Genomic DNA, 18,895 nt, shown 5'->3' with positions numbered 1-18,895 from the left:
ATGAAGGGATAGAATCTAGATCATCTAAAGTGTTAGTACTGCTTTGTAATGCCTTGGTAAAACCACACTTGGAATATTACATCTGGTTTTGTTCACTACAATACATACACACAGAGAGAGAGGGGGGGGGAGGGAGGGAGAGGGAGAGGGAGAGGGAGGGAGAGAAGAAAGAGTGCAGAGAAGAACAATAAAGATGATTAGGGGACTGGAGGTTAAAGCAGGAACTGTGTCTGTCTAGTCTAATGAAGAGAAGGACTAGGGGTGATAAGGAGCTGCCACAAAGAAGAGAGACTCAACCTATTTTCCAAAGCACCTGAAAGCAGGAGAAGAATTAACAGATGGGAGCTTATTAAAGAGAGCTCCAACCTAGAACTAAGGAAAAATTTCCTGACGGTGAGAACAATCAGTGGAATGGTTTGCCTTCAGAAGTTGTAGGTGCTTCATCACTGGACGTTTTCAAGAAGAGATTGGACAAACACTAATCTGACATGGTACATAATTCCCTGCTTGAGCAGGTTGTTGGACTAGAAGACTTCCAAGGTCCCTTCCAAACTCTGTTGTTCTGGCACATGATGTTTCTCTCTGCAGCCAGCCCTGACTATTGCACTACACATGGCCTGCTTCTCCTGGAAGATCTCGGGCAATTCCATAGTGTGTCTGGTCTTTTCCAGCTGCTCTCAGTTTTATTTATTTATTTCAGTTCACCTTCTCTGACCTCTTTGTCACTTCCCTTGTGGAGACTTCTAACTGTATCAGCAGCGGTGATGGCCCAGTTTGACATGCTTAGCATTTCAGATCTTCCCCTTGAAGATTTAGTGCTACTGGCTGCTGGCCCTGTACGTTCCCTGTGTGTGAACATGCGAGACCCCAATGGTCTTCATTCACTCTGGGCCTTCCTGGGCAGGCAGCCAACCTTCCCTGTCATTCTCTTTGAGATAAGCAGTGTTTGAAAGGGTGTGTGTAACAGAGAAGACAGTTGAAAAGCATCTTTACTTAGATGTGTTTATTCCCCACGAGAGCGAGTGGAGCAAGTGGCCAGTTTTAAGTTTCTGGGTGTTATCATAAAAGAGGACCTGACCTGGGGCGCTCACTTTGCAGCACTGGTCAAAAGGGCCCAGCAGAGATTATACTACCTGAGACTTCTCAGGAAACAACAACTGAATGAAAAACTGCTGGTGACCTTCTACTGCTGCACCATAGAGAGTATTTTAACTTACTGCACCTGTGTGTGGTTTGCCAACTGCACAGTGGCAGATAGGACAGTGCTCCAGAGGGTTAGTCATTGCCCGGAGCATCATTGATTGTCCTCTTCCCTCTTTGGAAGAGCTTTATAGCTCCCGCTGCCTTAAGAAAGTGCAAACATTCTTAAAGATCCATCCTGGGCACCCCCCCCCTTTTTTAATTATTACCATCTGGCAGACGGTACAGGATAATAAAAACAAAAACAAATAGGCTGAAAAACAGCTTCTATCCCAGGGCAGTAACTATGTTGAATTCTATGGTATAGTGCAATATTAATGCAATATTGAGTTTTCAGTGTCAATTATATAGCATGTGAAGGATGTGTCTTTGTATTTTTATTTTTATAGTTATAATGTACACTGAAGATGGCATTTAATTTCATTGTATGATGTGCAATGACAATCAACTAAACTAATTTAAACTTGCACATTCAGTCTTTCCTTATGGCTTGCTTTTTGTTTTGGATTAGCTTTCCCATGCCAAAGGAAGAGAAACTAGTATTTGGAGGCAATGTGATGGGCTAGTTACTTAGGTACAGTCAGTGGTGGTTACTACAGATTTAATGGTGAGTGAAACAAATGGGGGGAAGATTGACAAGCAAAGTGTAATGCGCAGCATGGATAGGGATCTTGTTATTCAGGAAATGTGCTAAGATCTTACTGTCCTTTCTACATTGAACAGACAGCTGTCGTTGATGCTGTTATTATCGGTGCTTTTGGTCATCCTCCCAGCTCCCTCTAAAAATAAGATGAGGCCTACACTTGCCTTCATTTACAGAAGGTGAATTGAATGGCAGTTAACATTGGCAAGGATCCAGCCATTCTCCTCATCCAGAGGCTGTGAGTCAAGCTACAAGAGCTATCCAGTTGTCTTTTGAAAATAAAGTAAAATCAGGAGCAACTTGGAAGAAGCCGTTGAAGAGATGCTATTCACACCACCACATGGGAAATTAACAAAGACTTTGCTCCCAGAAGGTCTACCATGCCTTTTCAGGCCAGGAAGAGTTCTGAATTTCATCCCATTTTTAAACAGGAGGGTGATACAACTAAAAAGAATTGTTTTAGCATTGAGAAGTGACAACTGTACTATATTATCAGAAATATCATTTCCAAATTAAAGTATAATTCCACATTAGTCTACTTTGGTCAAAGCTCATCTGGGCACCACAATTTAAGAAGGATTTAGATAAATTGAATAAAGTTCAAAGAAGGGCAAAAAATGCAGTCAGGAGACTAAACCCAAGTCTTATAATGAGATACTAAAGAGGTTGGGTATTTTGATTGACTGTTATCACATTGTTTTTGCCTTCTAACAAACCATATATTTTCTCCATAATATTATATCGAATACCTATTCTTTCTGGTCTTCCAACAGTGGCGCCATAACTGAACACATCCTTCTTGCTGCTTAATCAGTATTGAGTTTAAGCATAAACTAAAAAAAGCTACAATTTAGGCCCTCACAGTCCACAGGGCTGCATGAAATTTCAGAATACCAATTTTCTGATTTTGCGAACAAGTTCATTTTTTAGTTACATTAATAAAAGCGATCCTGATTACTTGTATTTGTCAGCATTTTGTACATATTACTGTAGCTTAAAATTATTTTAAAAATTATTAAAGTATTATTGCCAGAGTATTTGCATTATAATCTATGAAGGCAAGCCAGCTGAGTAATAAGTATTTAATCAATAAATGCATTCATTTAAAAAAGGTTTGTACTTTAAATATTTTAGTATTAAATAATTAAAAGAAGTATATGTTTTCAAGGGACATCGTGGCTTAGTTGCTAAGATGCTGAGCTTGTTGATCAGAAGCTCGGCAGTTCAGCAGTTCGAATCCCTAGCACCATGTAATGGAGTGAGCTCCGGTTACTTGTCCCACCTTCTGCTAACCGAGCAGTTTGAAAGAACGTAAAAATGCAAGTAGAAAAATAGGGACCATCTTTGGTGGGAAGGTAACAGTGTTCTGTGCACCTTTGGCCTTTAGTCATGCTGGTCACATGACCACAGAGACGTCTTTGGACAGTGCTGATTCTTTGACTTTGAAATGGTGATGAGTTATGCCCCCTAGAGTCAGGAACGACTAGCACGTATGTGCAAGGGGAGCCTTTACCTTTTTCGTTTTAGGTTTTTTTGTGGCAATCCAAGGTCCTATTTTAGTGTGCACTTTCTGGTATAACTTCCTATCAGGAGAGCTTCAGCAAGTCCTTCTACTGCTGTTGGTCTTCATCATCTTATCTTTCTTTCCACCTTTCCTAGCATTAGAGACTTTACATATATTTAAGGTGTATTTAATTTTAAGAAAATATTATTGAAAAGGCTCTATTAACATTCTTTAACTACCCGAAAGGATGTCACGTACAAAGAAGTGTTCTCCCTTGCTCCAAAGAGCATGACACACAGAATAATAGATTCAAGTTAGAAGGACATGCCTATTGAATGCTGGAGAAAAAAAAATAACTTGACAGCCAGAGCAATTCAAGAGTGGAACCAATTATCCAAAGAAGTGGTCGGCTCCCGTTCATTGGATCTCTTCAAGTGGAAATTAGACAACTATCTGTCTAGAATGCTTTAATTTGATTCCTTCGCTGAGCAAGTGCTCCAGCCTAAATGATCTCTTTCAGCTCTATGACCCCCACGATTCTGTCTATTGAGCTGAGTGTATCATTAAAATCTTTGACAGCCCATGAGTTAGTTGATACTTTACCTGTCAATGTTACGCACCCTGTCCCGCTATGGCTAGAACTAGTGTGATAGTCACCACCATCTGAGTCCCTGATCTTGGTCTTGGATAATGCACCTTTGTATTGTTGATCAGGAGTATAATGTTCCAGGTTGTTGCATTGAAATGGCTGAATTAAAGAGAATAAATGAATTGTGATGCAAGTAGTCCACAATAAGCCCAAAATTTATGTTGCTAAGCAAGACATATGTTAAGTGAGTTTTTTCTCATTTTATGACCTTTCTTGCCCAGTTGTTAAGTGAATCAACACAAGTGTTAAGCTAGCAACATGGCTGTTAATTGAATTTGGTTGGCCCTATTGTCTTTGCTTGTCAGAAGGTCTCAAAAGGAGATGACATGATCCTGGGACATTGCAACCATCATGAAAATGAGTCAGTTGCCAACTGTCTGAATTTTGATCATGTTGCTGCAATGGTCGCAAATGTGAAAAATGGTCAGAAGTCACTTTTTTCAGTGATGTTGCAACTAAACAGTCACTAAATGATCTGTTGTAAATTGAGGATTATCTATAATATTAACTGTCCATATCTCAGGAGAAGCTGCCCTGTTTTCCCCAAAATAAGACCTCCCCAGATAATAAGCCCAATTGGGCTTTTGAACGCATGCGCTAAAATAATCCCTCCCCTGAAAATAATCCCTCCCTGAAAATATTGCAGAAAATCAGCAGCCATGAAGTGACCATGCTTGCTGCCTCCAACACCTCAAAAATAATAAGACCTTCCCGAAAATAAGGCCGCTTATTTTGGGGTCCAAAGAAAATAAGACCCTGTCTTATTTTCAGGGAAACATGGTAATAGGGAAGTACAAATAGGGGCAATGGGTTTGCTAAATTTGTTTCTTTCTAAATATGCTTCTAAATGCAAGGAATGACATTATAGTAACTTTTGCTTTTTTATCTACTTTGATGCAAATAATTTTTTTCCAGCCTGTGTAACCAACACAGGATAAAATCATGCTGAATAAATTGTTTAGGGTCCTTCCACTTTATGGAATATCTCACCTTTATCTAGCTCTGAATAAACATGTGATTCAGAGAGAATTGAACTCTGCCTCTTTGTTCGTATCGGGCCTCACCTAGATTTCCTGCTTGACAGTATTTCTGCCATCTCTGAAAACTAAAGTACAACTTGAACATTCATGGTTTGTGGGATGGAGCAATGGATAAGATGAATAGGCATGTTAAGCTAATAAAGTTGCTTTTTACATTTGTGATAAAGTCACGGGACTTGTTGGAGAAGATTTTGAAGAGAATAAAAAAAAACCTTGAAGGCAATTGCAGACAATCTCTTTCTATCATGCCTCCAAAAATCATTTCCCAAATTCCATGTTCTGAGTCTATTTTTTCCCCCTCTCTGTCATTCATTGCAGTTGCAGTAGGAACTATGTTGGGCATTAATGGAGCAATGGAACTGCTCTTCCAAGTTATCACACCATATACCAAGAAGCACACCATCACAACAAGGTAAGTTGAGAAACTCATAAAAAGCACCACCTTTAGACATATCAGATTGAGAAGAAAGCACTATGCTTGCCTATGATTGGAGTAAGATGGATAAATATGATATTTTCATTTCTAATCTCAATCTAAAATTAAGCCAAACCATGAAGCTCTAAATGGATGCAAGAGAAAAGGAAGACTATTGTGGCTCTTGATGCTCTATTCTTTCTCTTGAATCCTGAACATCATAATTTAAATACCATCTTATACAGTTGATAGGAAGAGCATTATGTGTTGGTCTGTGCTTATGAATGTCCCAGATTTGCTTGGTGGCTGTGAGTTACAAGTTGCTGGATAGATAGCCTTTTGGATGTTTGTGCAGGGTAATTCTCATGTCATCTTATATACCTTTAGGTGCTAGGAATTGAATCTGTGATTTTCTGCACGCAAAGCATAAACTCTACCCCTTGGCTGCAAACTTTCCTTTGAATGATACGATACAAAATACTGGACTTTTGAGGGTAACATAACTGTTGAAATGAATGGATGTTGCCTTGTGAATTTTTCCTAATTTTGCTTCTCCTTTTTGCTGGATGGAAAAATAGACATGAATTGCTTTTAGCCTATAAATTCAATTCTGTTTCTGCATTCATTTGTGATTTTTTAAAAAGTCTCTTTATATAAATATATATTTAAATGCTATATGTAAATACTCTAAGTATCTATTTAAACATCTCTTCTAAATCTCATTTTGGCATAATTGCCAAGAACCGCACCAGAACACTTGTAAAATCGGGATAGCTAAATTAGAAACTGAATTATAAAAAGCAACAAGGTTGTTGTGTGTTTTTTAAAGACAGGGAGGGTGACAAACAAATTGGGGCTGCTGAGTTGCTGGAATGTTTACCCAAGACAGTGTTGGAACAGAAGAAATGATTTCCCCAGCTTTAAGATAGAAAAGGGGAACATACCTAATGCTGATAATCAATAGAATAAGTGTATGTCCATAGTATTACTAAGGGATACGGTGGTTCAGTGGCTAAGACACTGAGGTTATTGATCAGCAAGGTCAGCAGTTCGGTGGTTCGAATCCCTAGCGCACGTATAATGGAGTGAGCTCCCATTACTCCTCCCAGCTTCTGCCAACCTAGCAGTTTGAAAGGATGTAAAAATGCAAGTAGAAAAAATAGAAACCACCTTTGGTGGGAAGGTAACAGTGTTCTATGTGCCTTTGGCATTTAGTCATACGGCCACACGACTGTGGAAATGGTCATTCGAACAGCGCTGGCTCTTCAGCTTTGAAATGGCGATGAGCACCACCCCCTAGAGTTGGGAATGACTAGCACAAATGTGCAAGGGGAACCTTTACCTTTATAGTATTACTTAATCTTAACCACAAATCAAATGAAACCTTTATTAGGTCCATAAACCAGCATAAACTTCATATCTGAATTACAGGAGATGTAGTTGAAACCATTGTGTTTTTTTTCCTGTTGAGTAAGTTTTTGAGCAACAAATGGGTGGTTCCAGAGTTGAAGAGACCCTTGATGAAGAGAGAGGTGAGAGGAGGTAAAAAGTTAAGCTGTAAAAACCTTTCTGATTGTCCCTTTCCCCCAAACTGAAAAAGGTTAAGAGAATGTAACATGGACAAAATCCAGTACAACTAGCTACAGTATCTAGTATGGAGGAAGATGTTGAGATCTCAGATCCCAACTGCTACCCAGGAAGTCTATCTTGCATTTGCAACTACTTGGAAAGCCTCAAGGACAGCGACCTTGGCAACATTGAGATATGTGGATTTCCAACTCCCAGAATTCCCCAGCTGTGCTGTTGGAATCCACATATCTTAAAGGTTGGGGATCACTGCTCAAAAGCCAGATAGAAACTGTGTTTCTTTTCCTATGAATTCAGTGCTTCCTCCCTCCCCGCTTTCACCACCAAGACTTAAATCTAACCTGGCTCTCTTCAATGAAGCTAAAATTAGCTATGCAGCTGTCTGCTCCAGTCCTGTCCCTAGCCAGTTCTCAGAGTGAGACTTACAAGGCCCTCCACACATTTTAAACAAGAGGCACAGAGACTTCAGGTTGCTTAGACTGTTCTTGCTTCCCTTCTTTTCATGGTTCTGAAAAAAGTCAGACCCAGAGAAGATCCAGAGAAAGTACAAAAAGATAATCAGGGACATAAACTATGGCTGCATTTTTCATAGATTGGGAAAATACAACGAAGAGGGAATCTTAGATTGACCCGTCTTATGGCTCTCTAATGTCCTGAAATGCTGCATTTGCAATGATGGTGATGATAATATTTCTTTTTTTTTTTTGCAAACATCCTGATTTTTTTATTGTCTTTAAGTGCTCCACTTTGTTTTGTTTAACCTCGTCTGTTGCCTCTTCAGCCCTCTGTTTCATATCACACTGAACAGTGGCTTGTTGTTTGGCACACCATAGTGTTCTCTTGCACACAATGTTTCAAGATATAAATTATGCCCGTGATGGTGAACCTATGGCACGTGTGCCAGAAGTGGCACACAGAGCCCTCTCTGCTGGCACATGTTTCCTTGCCCCAGGTCAGATCTCCATGGCATTTCTTTTACCTGCTTTGGTTTCCCTGCAAATGACGAAACAGACACTCACAAAAGAAAAAGACCTTACCTCTGCCGGTGTTGGGATGCCTCTCCTCCTTCCGGGCAGCTGGTCTTCGGGACTCTGCTGTGCATGCGCGCATGTCCACACATGCACACACCTGCCCATGTCCATGCATGCACATGCACATGTGCATACCTTTCAGATTGGACATGCATGCACGCAGTTTGGGAACTTGGTGTCTAAAAGGATCGCCATCACTGAATTACAAACCACTAGGCTTTGGGGTCATCCACTGCAGAATTTGATTGTTAGATTTATATGCTATCTTTTCTCAGGATATCAACATGGCATCTATGCATATCCTTTCTGCCGTATTTCCACAACAGTTATACCTGAGGGTAGACTGAGCCTTTAGTTCTCCTGTGAATTTCTTTGGATAAGGACAGAGTGCCTGTGGAGATGCTCGATAATCCAGGTCATAGTTGTCCCAAAGGTGCTTTTTCAAAAGGCAATTGAACTTTATCCTAGAAGACATTTCTCTTCTCATCCAAGAAACTTCTTCCGTTATGATTGAATAGGGGAGGATTCCATTCTCCACCATTCAATCAGAACTGAAGAAGCTTCTTGGATGAGAAGCAAAATGTCTTCAAGGAAAAACAAAGAAAGTCCAGTTGCCTTTTGAGCCGAGGTGGCGCAGTGGTTAGGGTGCAGTATTGCAGGCCACTTCAGCTGACTGTTATCCGCAGTTCAGCGGTTCTAATCTCACCGGCTCAAGGTTGACTCAGCCTTCCGTCCTTCCGAGGTGGGTGAAATGAGGACCCAGACTGTGTGGCCGATATGCTGACTCTGTAAACCGCTTAGAGAGGGCTGAAAGCCCTATGAAGCAGTATATAAGTTTAACTGCTATTGCTATTGCTATTGCTAAATGCAGCACTGCAGGCTACTTCAGCTGACTGCAGTTCTGCAGTTCGGCTGTTCAAATCTCACCGGCTCAAGGTTGACTCAGCCTTCCATCCTTCCAAGGTGGGTAAAATGAGGACCCAGACTGTGGGGGCAATATGCTGACTCTGTAAACCACTTAGAGAGGGCTGAAAGCCCTATGAAGCGGTATATAAGTCTAACTGCTATTGCTATTGAAAAAGCACCTTTGGGTAAGGATAAACCTGAAGCCGAGCTTTTCCTATCCTACTTCGATATTAACCTTTATTCTGATACTAAGCCAACAGACAAGCAAGACATAACAAGGAACAGGAAGTCTTCATTGTCACTGAAAATCCCAAACTACCCAAGTTGCATGTAGGTAAATAGATACAGTACATGATAGATAGATAGATAGATAGATAGATAGATAGATAGATAGATAGATAGATAGATAGATGATAGATGGGTGGGTGGGTTGGTGGGTGGTTGGGTGGGTAGGTAGGTAGGTAGGTAGGTAGGTAGATAAATAGTTAGTTGCAGTATATACTGGTAGATACAGTAGAGAGAGGGAGGGAGGGAGGGAGGGAGGGAGGGAGGGAGGGAGAGAGAGAGAGAGAGAGAGAGAGAGAGAGAGAGAGAGAGAGAGAGAGATTATACATAGACAATCCTAGTCTTCTATTTCTAAAACTCTTTTCCATGGTTACTTTTGACAAAGGCATTAGGGATTAATTTATGAGATTAGTTCCATCTGAAGCTCACAGAAGCAAAACAGAATGACAAGATATGGTAGGATAGGAGACAGGTGACTCATAATCACTACTAAGCTTCATCAAGCCCCTTTATGTAGCTGTGAAGCCATGTTGGATCCCAAATAACAAAACCTTGTCATAACCTTTTCCTGTGATTATGGTTATTGAAATGGCTAAAAAAGATGCTATTACTCCCACCAAAAATTAGCAGAGCCTTGCTGGAGAGACAGCTGCAGGAAGCAGTGCATCTGTCTGTTGGGCCCACTTAACATTTTTAGCAAATGAACAATTTGCTGGCCCCATTAGCAGATGGTAACAGGAAGCAACAAAGAACTCAACAAAACTGTAAACAAGACAGTACAGAATTAGATGCCTAATGTTGCTTTTGCACTCACGAAAATGTGGAATATTGCTAATGGCAGGAAGAGTGATAGCTCTAATGAACTTTGGCAGGTTGGGGATTCTGACAACTCTGGGTAGCCAGTTTACTCAGAGAAGAAGGGGTCAAGCTGTTTTCAAAGGCACCTGAAGGCCAGGCAAGGAATAATGGATGGAAACTGATCAAGGAGAGATTCAACCTGCAAATAAGAAGAAATTTTCTGACAGTGAGAACAATCAACCAATGGAACAGAAGTTGTCTTCGTAAATAGTGGGAGCTTCATCACTGGAAGCTTTCAAGAAGAGACTGGACTGTCATCTGTCAGAAATGGTGTAGGGTTTCCTGCTTGGGCAGGGGTTGACTAGATGACCTACGAGGTCCCTTCCAACTCTGTTAATCTGTAATCTGGTAAAACATGACCTGCCTGGTTATAGAATCATAGAACATAACAGTCGATAAGTGTGTTGAAAATAATTCATTCTAACCGTTTGTCAGGGCAAGAATCCACTGCTATAGCCTCCCCATGCTGATCATTAGGAAAATATCCTGACATCTCGCTAAAATCTGCTCTCCCATGAGTTAAACTCATTGCTTTCTGTCCTGTCCTCTTGCAACAAGTCTGCTTTGTTTTCTATCTGACAACACTTGGTATATTTGGAGACAGTCCTCATATCTTTTCCAGGTTAAACATACCCAATGCCTCCAATCATTTCTCAAGTTTTTCTCCTTCCAGGCCCCTTGTCACCTTGACTGATCTCCTCTGTGTACACTCCAGTTTGTTAACGTCCTTCCTAAAATGCGGTGCCTGGAATTTTGATCAGATTGGATTTTTGTATTCAGTTGTTATCTACCTTACCTTTTTGAAGCGTTGGCATTATAGTATGTGTGACTATTGATTCTTCTGTTCTTATTTTTCTTTTTTTCTTTACAGTCTCTCCCCCCCCCCCATTAGATGGGAATGTGTGATGTTTTCATGAGGGACAAATATATTTTAGAACAAATGAAAGCTGTGTTGCAATCAGCCCGACAATTGTAATCAAAAGGAAGGCTGTAACTCTGTAAAGACAAAAGCTACCAGATACATGTAATGAACGGTTTCAGAAAGCAAAGGCATCAAAGAAAAAAGGTTTTTAAATGCTCTTTCTCTGTGCATGAACATTCTCAAGAGCAGCTAGACAAAAGTTGCTTATAAAATAAAATCCAGCCATTAAGTTTATGTTTCAAAGTTTCCTCCAAGAGACAGCACTCACCGTACCAAAAGATTTTAACAATGTATAGCATGGGCCCACAAACTATGGGCTGTGGGCCACATGTGGCCTGCTGAAAACATTAATCCGGCCCACGCAGGACCATGAGGCTGCCCCCCCCCCCACCCTTCAGCTGAGCACAGGACTTATCTTTGTAAGCCCCATGGGCTGGAACTGAAAGATAAGGAAAACAATTTTGGCCTGTAGAGACATTCTGGAGGTGTGTGTGTGTGAAAAATGGAGTGAAAATGGCTCATTTTTGCCAAATTAAGAGCTGTTTTGCCTGTTTTTGGCCTGCAGAATGCTTCTGGAGTGGGCTGGGGGTGAAAAAATGGGGTGCACAGACAACCCAGGAGGCCAAAAAACTGGAGCAAATGGCCTGTTTTTCACCTCCCCCACCTCCAGAAGATAGATGGATGGATGGATGGATGGATGGATAGATAGAGAGAGAGAGAGAGAGAGAGAGAGAGAGAGAGAGAGAGAGAGAGAGAGAGAGAAAGAAAAACAGAGAGAGACAGAGAGAGATTTCTCAAGTTCCTTGGGGATGAGAAGAATTGCTGCAAAACTGAGTTTCCTGAGACTCCTAAACAACTGAAAAAATGATCTAGTAAAAGGAAAAGTCAACCGAAAGAGCAACATACAAACAAAAGTAAATAAAAGACCCTCCCCTCCAGGAGCAAAACAAATTAAAGTTTAATTTATGTGCATTGTTCAATGGGCTATTAAATTGGCCGCGCCCACCCAATCACATGACCACCTAGCCACACCCACCTAGCCAGTCTGACCCCCCCAACAGTTTGAGGGACCATGAATTGGCCCCCTGTTTAAAAAGTTTGAGGACCCCTGCTGTATAATAATGCAATCCTATCTGCTTTCAGTTCATGTATTACCTTTGTTGGAATTCAAGATATTCTCATTACTTATCTGGGGTCATAAGATCGTTTTTCACATTATAATTTACATTAATGAGCACATCTTTTTGCCATCCATCTTCCTCTTTTTCCACCATTTGAGAAGTCTAGTATAGGTTTGCCAGAAACTTGCTTTCTCTTAATTTTATAGCATGTGCTGGCTTAATTTTTTTTAAAAAGCAAAACCACCTCCCAAGCCTGGGACTCCTATTTTCTATTAAGGGCACTGAGCCAACATTTGCTAGCTGCAGTCACTTCTGCTGTTGCATTTCATATTTATCATGGTGATAAATTTAATGCACAGGTAGATTTATTTAATGAATATGCAGATTCATCAACATAAGATAAAAATCTTGGAGGCAGTTCTTTGTTTCTGTCTTAGAACTTATTCTTTCATCTTCATGAGTTGCTTCCAGAATGTTTAAGAATTAAATGAATCTTGACTGTTTATTTTTGATGAGGCCACCCTTTCCTTTTGGAACAGCGCCCTCTTCTATTTCCAAATCTTCCTGTCCATAGGGTTTTTTTTTGAGCAAAACTTTTTTATTTTCCATTTTCATAACATATAATCACATGTATACTATTACATAGCCAATATCATAATGTACTAATTATTAATTACATCAGTTTGTCTTGCCATCAACTCCCGGGAAAAAAAAGAAATAAAAAAAAAATGAAAGCCAATTATTGGCTCGTCTGCTCTCCATATGCCCTGTTTATGCCTTATCCACCCCTTTCTTCTGCCTGTCTCTTCCCCCTCCCTACATCCTTTCTTCCCTCCATCATCCTTTTCTACTCTACTTCCCCTTCCTTTCTCCTTCTCCGCTCTCCTCTTTCCACTCCTCCTTATTCTCCTCATCTTCCCCCCCTTGCCCTCTCTCCTATCCCTCTCTTTCTATCTTTCTTCTCTCTTCTGCTTCCCACACTTCCTCTCATTCACTTTTGTGTATTTCAGCTTCTGAGCAAACTCCATTCTGTGTTGATGGTATTTATACTTCCATTTCAATATACATAACATATCTTAATTTTAAAGAGAAAATAAGAGAAAACAGTATACATGTACAATCATATTATTTTAAAACCTAACACGCCTCCTCAAGCCTAATATATTTCCATCCCTCCCCCCTCCCCCCTCCCCCCCCAACCTTCCCTCACCTGACTTCCCAGGATCAATACACGGTATAAATCTTTAAAAAACCAGTTTAAAATATATTTGAAAAAAGAATAAGAAATTAATAACATATTTAAATTGAACTTAGCTTCTCCTTGCTAGGCTAACACTAAACAATTTATATCCTACCTAATCTTAATCATATGCTATCTGGAATTTCTTAGTCCCATTTTTTTTTTTTGAAGATGTGCTTTTTGGGGACAAATGAAGATCATGCTTCTGCCTCTGATTGAATTATAATTCCTCTCTAAGAGGTTTACAGAGTCATCATATTGCCCCCAACAATTTGGGTCCTCATTTTATTGATCTCGGAAGGATGGAAGGCTGAGTCAATCTTGAACAGGTCAGGATTGAAAACCTGGCAGTGAGCAGTAAATTCGCCTGCAGTACTACATTCTAACCACCGCACCATCACAGCCAATACCAGTAAAGAAGAATATTTAGCTCAGCGTTGACATGAGCGGTGCACTCTGAGCTTAGTTGTTTTCTTGCAGATGTTTTATGACCCAAACTATAGCAGTAACAACATCAGTGCTACTGATGATGATGTTGATGATGATGATTAGTATTGGTGATGTTACCAATTTGGATCATGAAATGTCTGCAAGCCAACAACCAAGCTCAGAGAGTAACAAGGACCTCTAGTTTCTGGAAGTGTAATTTTAAGTAGGAAAATAAAAGAGCAAAAATCCAATTCACATGACAGGCAAATGAGTATCATCAATGCATATTGAAGCAAAGCCTTATTTGCATTGGCAGTAGGCAAGTTCATCTGGCATCATATAATGCATTATTAAGCTGTTGCACTAATGACACACCATGTATTATTGGCATGATGTCATGATATATGCAGTTTAATAGTAACTTCATGCAGTCCAGCATTCTCTATATTCAAGAGATAGCACTGTCATTTTTTTAAAAAACATTTTATTTATTAAAATATTTTTATGCCACCCATTCCCCATAAGTTGGATCTTCCTTCCATATGGAACCCGGGGAAATTATGTGGATTGCATGATTAGAAATCAGAACCTCTTCTGAAGTGGTTTAGTCTCAAAGGATGTGTTTGAGAGATAAATGTTAAGGATCACAATAATTCAATTGTCTTAGCAGTTATGATTGAATATTTATGCCTGTGTGTTTTCAATCCATAGTTCCTTGATGGGAGAATATTAATGATCCATTATTTGAAAATCAAAGGTGCATTTTGCACCTGATGGGGCAACCGGCTTTAAGTGGGTTCAAGATAGGTATCCATGTAATATTTAAAGCTTAGAAGCAGCCAGTTCAATAAACAATGCCTATGCATGACCTTGGCATCCAAATCCTTTTTAAGGAAATGTCTATTTATCTCCTCTTATTTTTAAGAGCTGGGTATTTGGAAAAGACAAGGGAGAACAGGGTTATTGTACAAAGCTCAAGATTTTCTTGACTCCCAAGCTGTAAGGTCTCAGACAGGGTAGCTATTGGAAAAATGATTGATACATCCTGGTTACACTTAACTGAGCAAGCTAATCCTGTTTGCCCTATGTCCCTTCTTTTTTGCTGGATTGCTGCAGAAAGATTAGCTAGCAAAGCACATTATAACTCCAGAAAAATGGATATGCAGAGAATGGGACATGCAGCACTGCAACTAAGCGATGACAAGATACCAGTTGTACCAAATGACAGTTTGGCTAGCAGATGACAGGACTCTTAGCTCTTCAGGTGCCACCAAAGAACAACCCAAAGACTGCTAGAGAAAGTGTTCTAGTGGCAAGCTCTTTTGATGTCCAATTTAACTTAGAAGTGTTCTATTGCAAACTCTGGGATGCAACATCATGTACCTTGGTTTGAAGCTCACTTAATAGTGAGAGAGGATTAACCAAATGATTAGAATTCTCTGAAATGAATAACTGAAACTTTGGGGGCTATTTAGCTTCAAAAGAAAGCCATTAAGAAGGGCAGAATGGGGTGGAACTGTATAAAATGAAGAGTGGTCTGAAAAAAAATGTCTATTGTTCATATGCAGTTATTACAGAATGCCATCCTTTTATGTTAAATGGCAACCAAGGACAAACAGAAGAAGGCTTATTCAAAACAGGAAAGTCACAGCTACCACACACAGTGACAGCAGTCATAAAGTGACAGCCATATAGTGACAGCTGTAAAGGGGGACTGAATAAATTTAAGGAGGATGAGTTCATCAATAGCTAACAGTCTTCATCATTGCATTGGTATGCTACTTCCTAAAGGGCAGCATTGTTTAAATGTTATCTGTGACAGGCATTAGAAGAAGGCAAACATTCTCTGAACTGTATGGGTAAGATTCGTGAATGTATTTGATTGACTAGTGATAACACAGAACATCGACAGGTGAGCTGTTGGCATTTTGGATTGTTGCATTTTGCTCACAGGAGAATGTTGACTTGCAAACATGTAGATCCAATTCTACATATTAGAATAGAATAAGCTGGGGGGTCTTCTGAATTTATTGTACAAGATGGGAAAGATGGAAGCCTTGCTGCCTTCTGTGGTGCTTAAACTAGAAGAAAATTGTTGTATAATATCCCATAAAGTTCAATGGAAATCTATTGTTGGGTGGATGGTATACAATGCATGTATTTATAATACATGGCTGCCAAAAAAGCCAACACAGTTCTTGGCTGCATAAACAGAGGGATAGAATCAAGATCATGTGAAGTGTTAATACCACTTTATAAGGCCTTGGTAAGGTCACACTTGGAATACTGCATTCAGTTTTGGTCACCATGATGTAAAAAAGATGTTGAGACTCTAGAAGGAGTGCAGAGAAGAGCAGCAAAAATGATTAGGGGACTGGAAGCTAAAACATATGAAGAACTGTTGCTGGAGCTGGGTATGTCTAGTTTAATGAGAAGAAGGATTGGGGGAGACATGATAGCAGTGTTCTGATATCTCAAGGGATGCCACAAAGAACAGGGAGTCAAACTATTCTCCAAAGCACCTGAGGACAGGACAAAAAACAATGGAGGGAAACTTATCAAGGAGAGAAGCAACTTAGAACTAAGGATAAATTTGTCTGAAGTGGTGTAGGGTTTCCTACCTAAGCAGGGGGTTGGACTAGAACACCTCCAAGGTCCCTTCCAGCTCTATTCTATTCTATTCTATTTTTGGAATAAGAATCAGAGTGGAAGGCTGATGCTTTCAAATCAATGTCGTGGAAGGAAATGCAATGAAATGAAACAAGAACCACTTTTGATTAACCATATGATTTGGGTATGACTCAACATTTTAATTTAAAAAAAAATAGTTTAAAACTGATGGCAATCAGTCTCTCTCTCTCTCTCTCTCTCTCTCTCTCTCTCTCTCTCTCTCTTTCTCTCTCTCTCCCCCTCCCTCTCCTGTTCCTTTCATTGCAGTATGAAGATTCTAGCAAACGCGAACCAATTATATTGTCTTCATTGATAAATATATCTCTTTTGGTAGACATGCCGTCTCAAAAGACTAGTTTGAGGCAGTTCTGTCTTATTTTTTCAAAGACAGCAGGGAACGATAACGGAGGCAGTTATGTCAGATGGGAAGACAGTGATCAATAGCCAATCCAGTTTGTCTCCTGGCTCCGTCTTCTTTGCCATAGCTAATCCAAGATCTGCTAATAAATGGTGCAGGGGTTTTTGTTGGAGAAGATTAGTGCTTTTCTTCATTGTTTCCCTTGACTACAAGCTAGGCATAAGCCTAGAATTATCAAGGTTAAGTTACAAGAAGGTTGATTTTAGTTGAATGTTTGGAGAAATTCCTTAGTTACCAGCTCAGATCCATAATAGAACAGATTGTTTGGAATGCATAATAATTTCTGCTGGAGGATCTCAAGTAGCCAATGAATTGTTTTCACAACACCAAAGTAGGCAATTGTAAGAGAGGTGTGTGACTTAAACATTGTCAAGGCAAAACAGAATCTGGCATACAAAATATAATGCAGTGACTTCAAGATGCGCACCTCCTCTCAGTTACTATAACTATAAAATAGTTATATTTTAGCAGCAGTGCAGAAGTCATTGTGTCCTTCTGAGATGCTTGTTGATTTCTCAAATCTAATCTGCAATCCTGTTGATGGCCTGCCATTTAAATTCTGAATAGGTATTACTTCAGCTCAGCCTTTGTGGACTTCTACCCATGTCAAATTCTAATTTGTCATCTCAAGGTTTGCAGTAATTCCTTTTCCTATGGGAAGGAAGGAGCTGATTTTTGGGGCTGATATGACTTACTTAGCTGCCAAGAAAATAGTATTGGCAACACACCCTTTTCCCCTAGTTGCTCATCTCCTACTGCATGCAGCTTATCTGTCTTTGCCACATTCAATCAAGGTCATTTTGAGAATCAGCTCCTTTGATTGTTGGGATTTCAACTATTTACTAAGCCAGCTAGCATGTAAGTAACAAGATACACACTGCTATTTATTTCACTTAGTGCCAACTCTTGGGTTATTCAGATGTCTCAGTTGATCTTATTTGGGAAGAATGCCAAATGATTCTCCATCAGAAATAGGACTTGTCTATCTTTTCTGATCTGAGTCCTAAACTTTTCTGCTGCTTTTAAAAAGAAATATGCTATATAATCATTAATGAATAAAAACCACTGATGCAATCCTTCAAAGAACTGTCAATCTAGTTAGGAGGCCTTCTCAAATTTAATAAGGGGAGTGAGTGATAAGAGTTTCTGGTCCTAAAGCTGCTTAGCAGGATTGTGCACTGCTTTGAATTTGATGGAATAAAGGTGCTTCGGGGTACATAATGCATGCACATAATACCTACCTGTAACTCCTTAAGCCAATTATAGCTTTCCCCAGGATCACACTGGAACTGCATGACCCTGGGAAAAGAGGACCCGGCTGCTTTAATAAGCTACAGACAAATACAACGTGCTTGACCCCATGTGCTTTTTTTTTTTTGCTTTCAAATCCCAGACACTGAACAGCATCTATGCTTCCTTGATAATTTATGATAAGCATAGGTTACTGTCACTTCTACTTAGTCTCAAAGGATTTCAGCAGTTCTTGTTCCTCCATGAATCAAAGCAACAGAGGCTATCTTAGACAGGGCTGACAGAAGCCCCCGTGTCACTATTCATCTTTGCTGTAAACCTTAGCCAGGGTAAGAGGTGGAAGGCCAAGGGTCACTTTTATAGAAGAGGATTTTGCGGCAGGAGTATAGGAAGTGCCACGGGATCTATCTCCTTGTATTTTCAAACTGGGATGTAAATGAAATCACAGCAGGTGACAGTCCCGAGCTGACCTTGGTTGACTTCAAGAATGCTGACAGAAATCAGGGTTCATTTGCATTTGGACACAAGACAATCAAGAAATCCCAAAACTGGATAGTTGACTAGAAAATGGGTAAAAAAAAAATAGTTTGGAAAAAGACAAGAGCAAATCATTTCTGTATTGCTTTCAAGCATTGGGAAGGATCATGTGCATGGATCCCATGCAAAAACCAAGTTCTAAAAGATAAGCACAATTGTCTAGTTGCTGGTAGCTTTGCAACTCTCATT

At 39.9% G+C, this 18,895-nt stretch overlaps 1 protein-coding gene across 1 annotated transcript in view; it reads left to right on the top strand.

The window, feature by feature from the left end:
• Positions 1-18,895, top strand: part of AGBL1 (ATP/GTP binding protein like 1) — a 391,004-nt gene that overhangs the window by 7,933 nt on the left and 364,176 nt on the right. Inside the window, exon 5 of the mRNA XM_032233152.1 lies at positions 5,355-5,448. Within this exon, the coding sequence (XP_032089043.1) occupies positions 5,355-5,448 (94 nt within the window). The remainder of the gene's footprint in view (positions 1-5,354; positions 5,449-18,895) is intronic.

Source organism: Thamnophis elegans, chromosome 16, assembly GCF_009769535.1.
Source record: "Thamnophis elegans isolate rThaEle1 chromosome 16, rThaEle1.pri, whole genome shotgun sequence".
NCBI classification, from domain to species: domain Eukaryota; kingdom Metazoa; phylum Chordata; class Lepidosauria; order Squamata; family Colubridae; genus Thamnophis; species Thamnophis elegans.
This window is presented reverse-complemented; position numbering and strand designations above follow the sequence as displayed.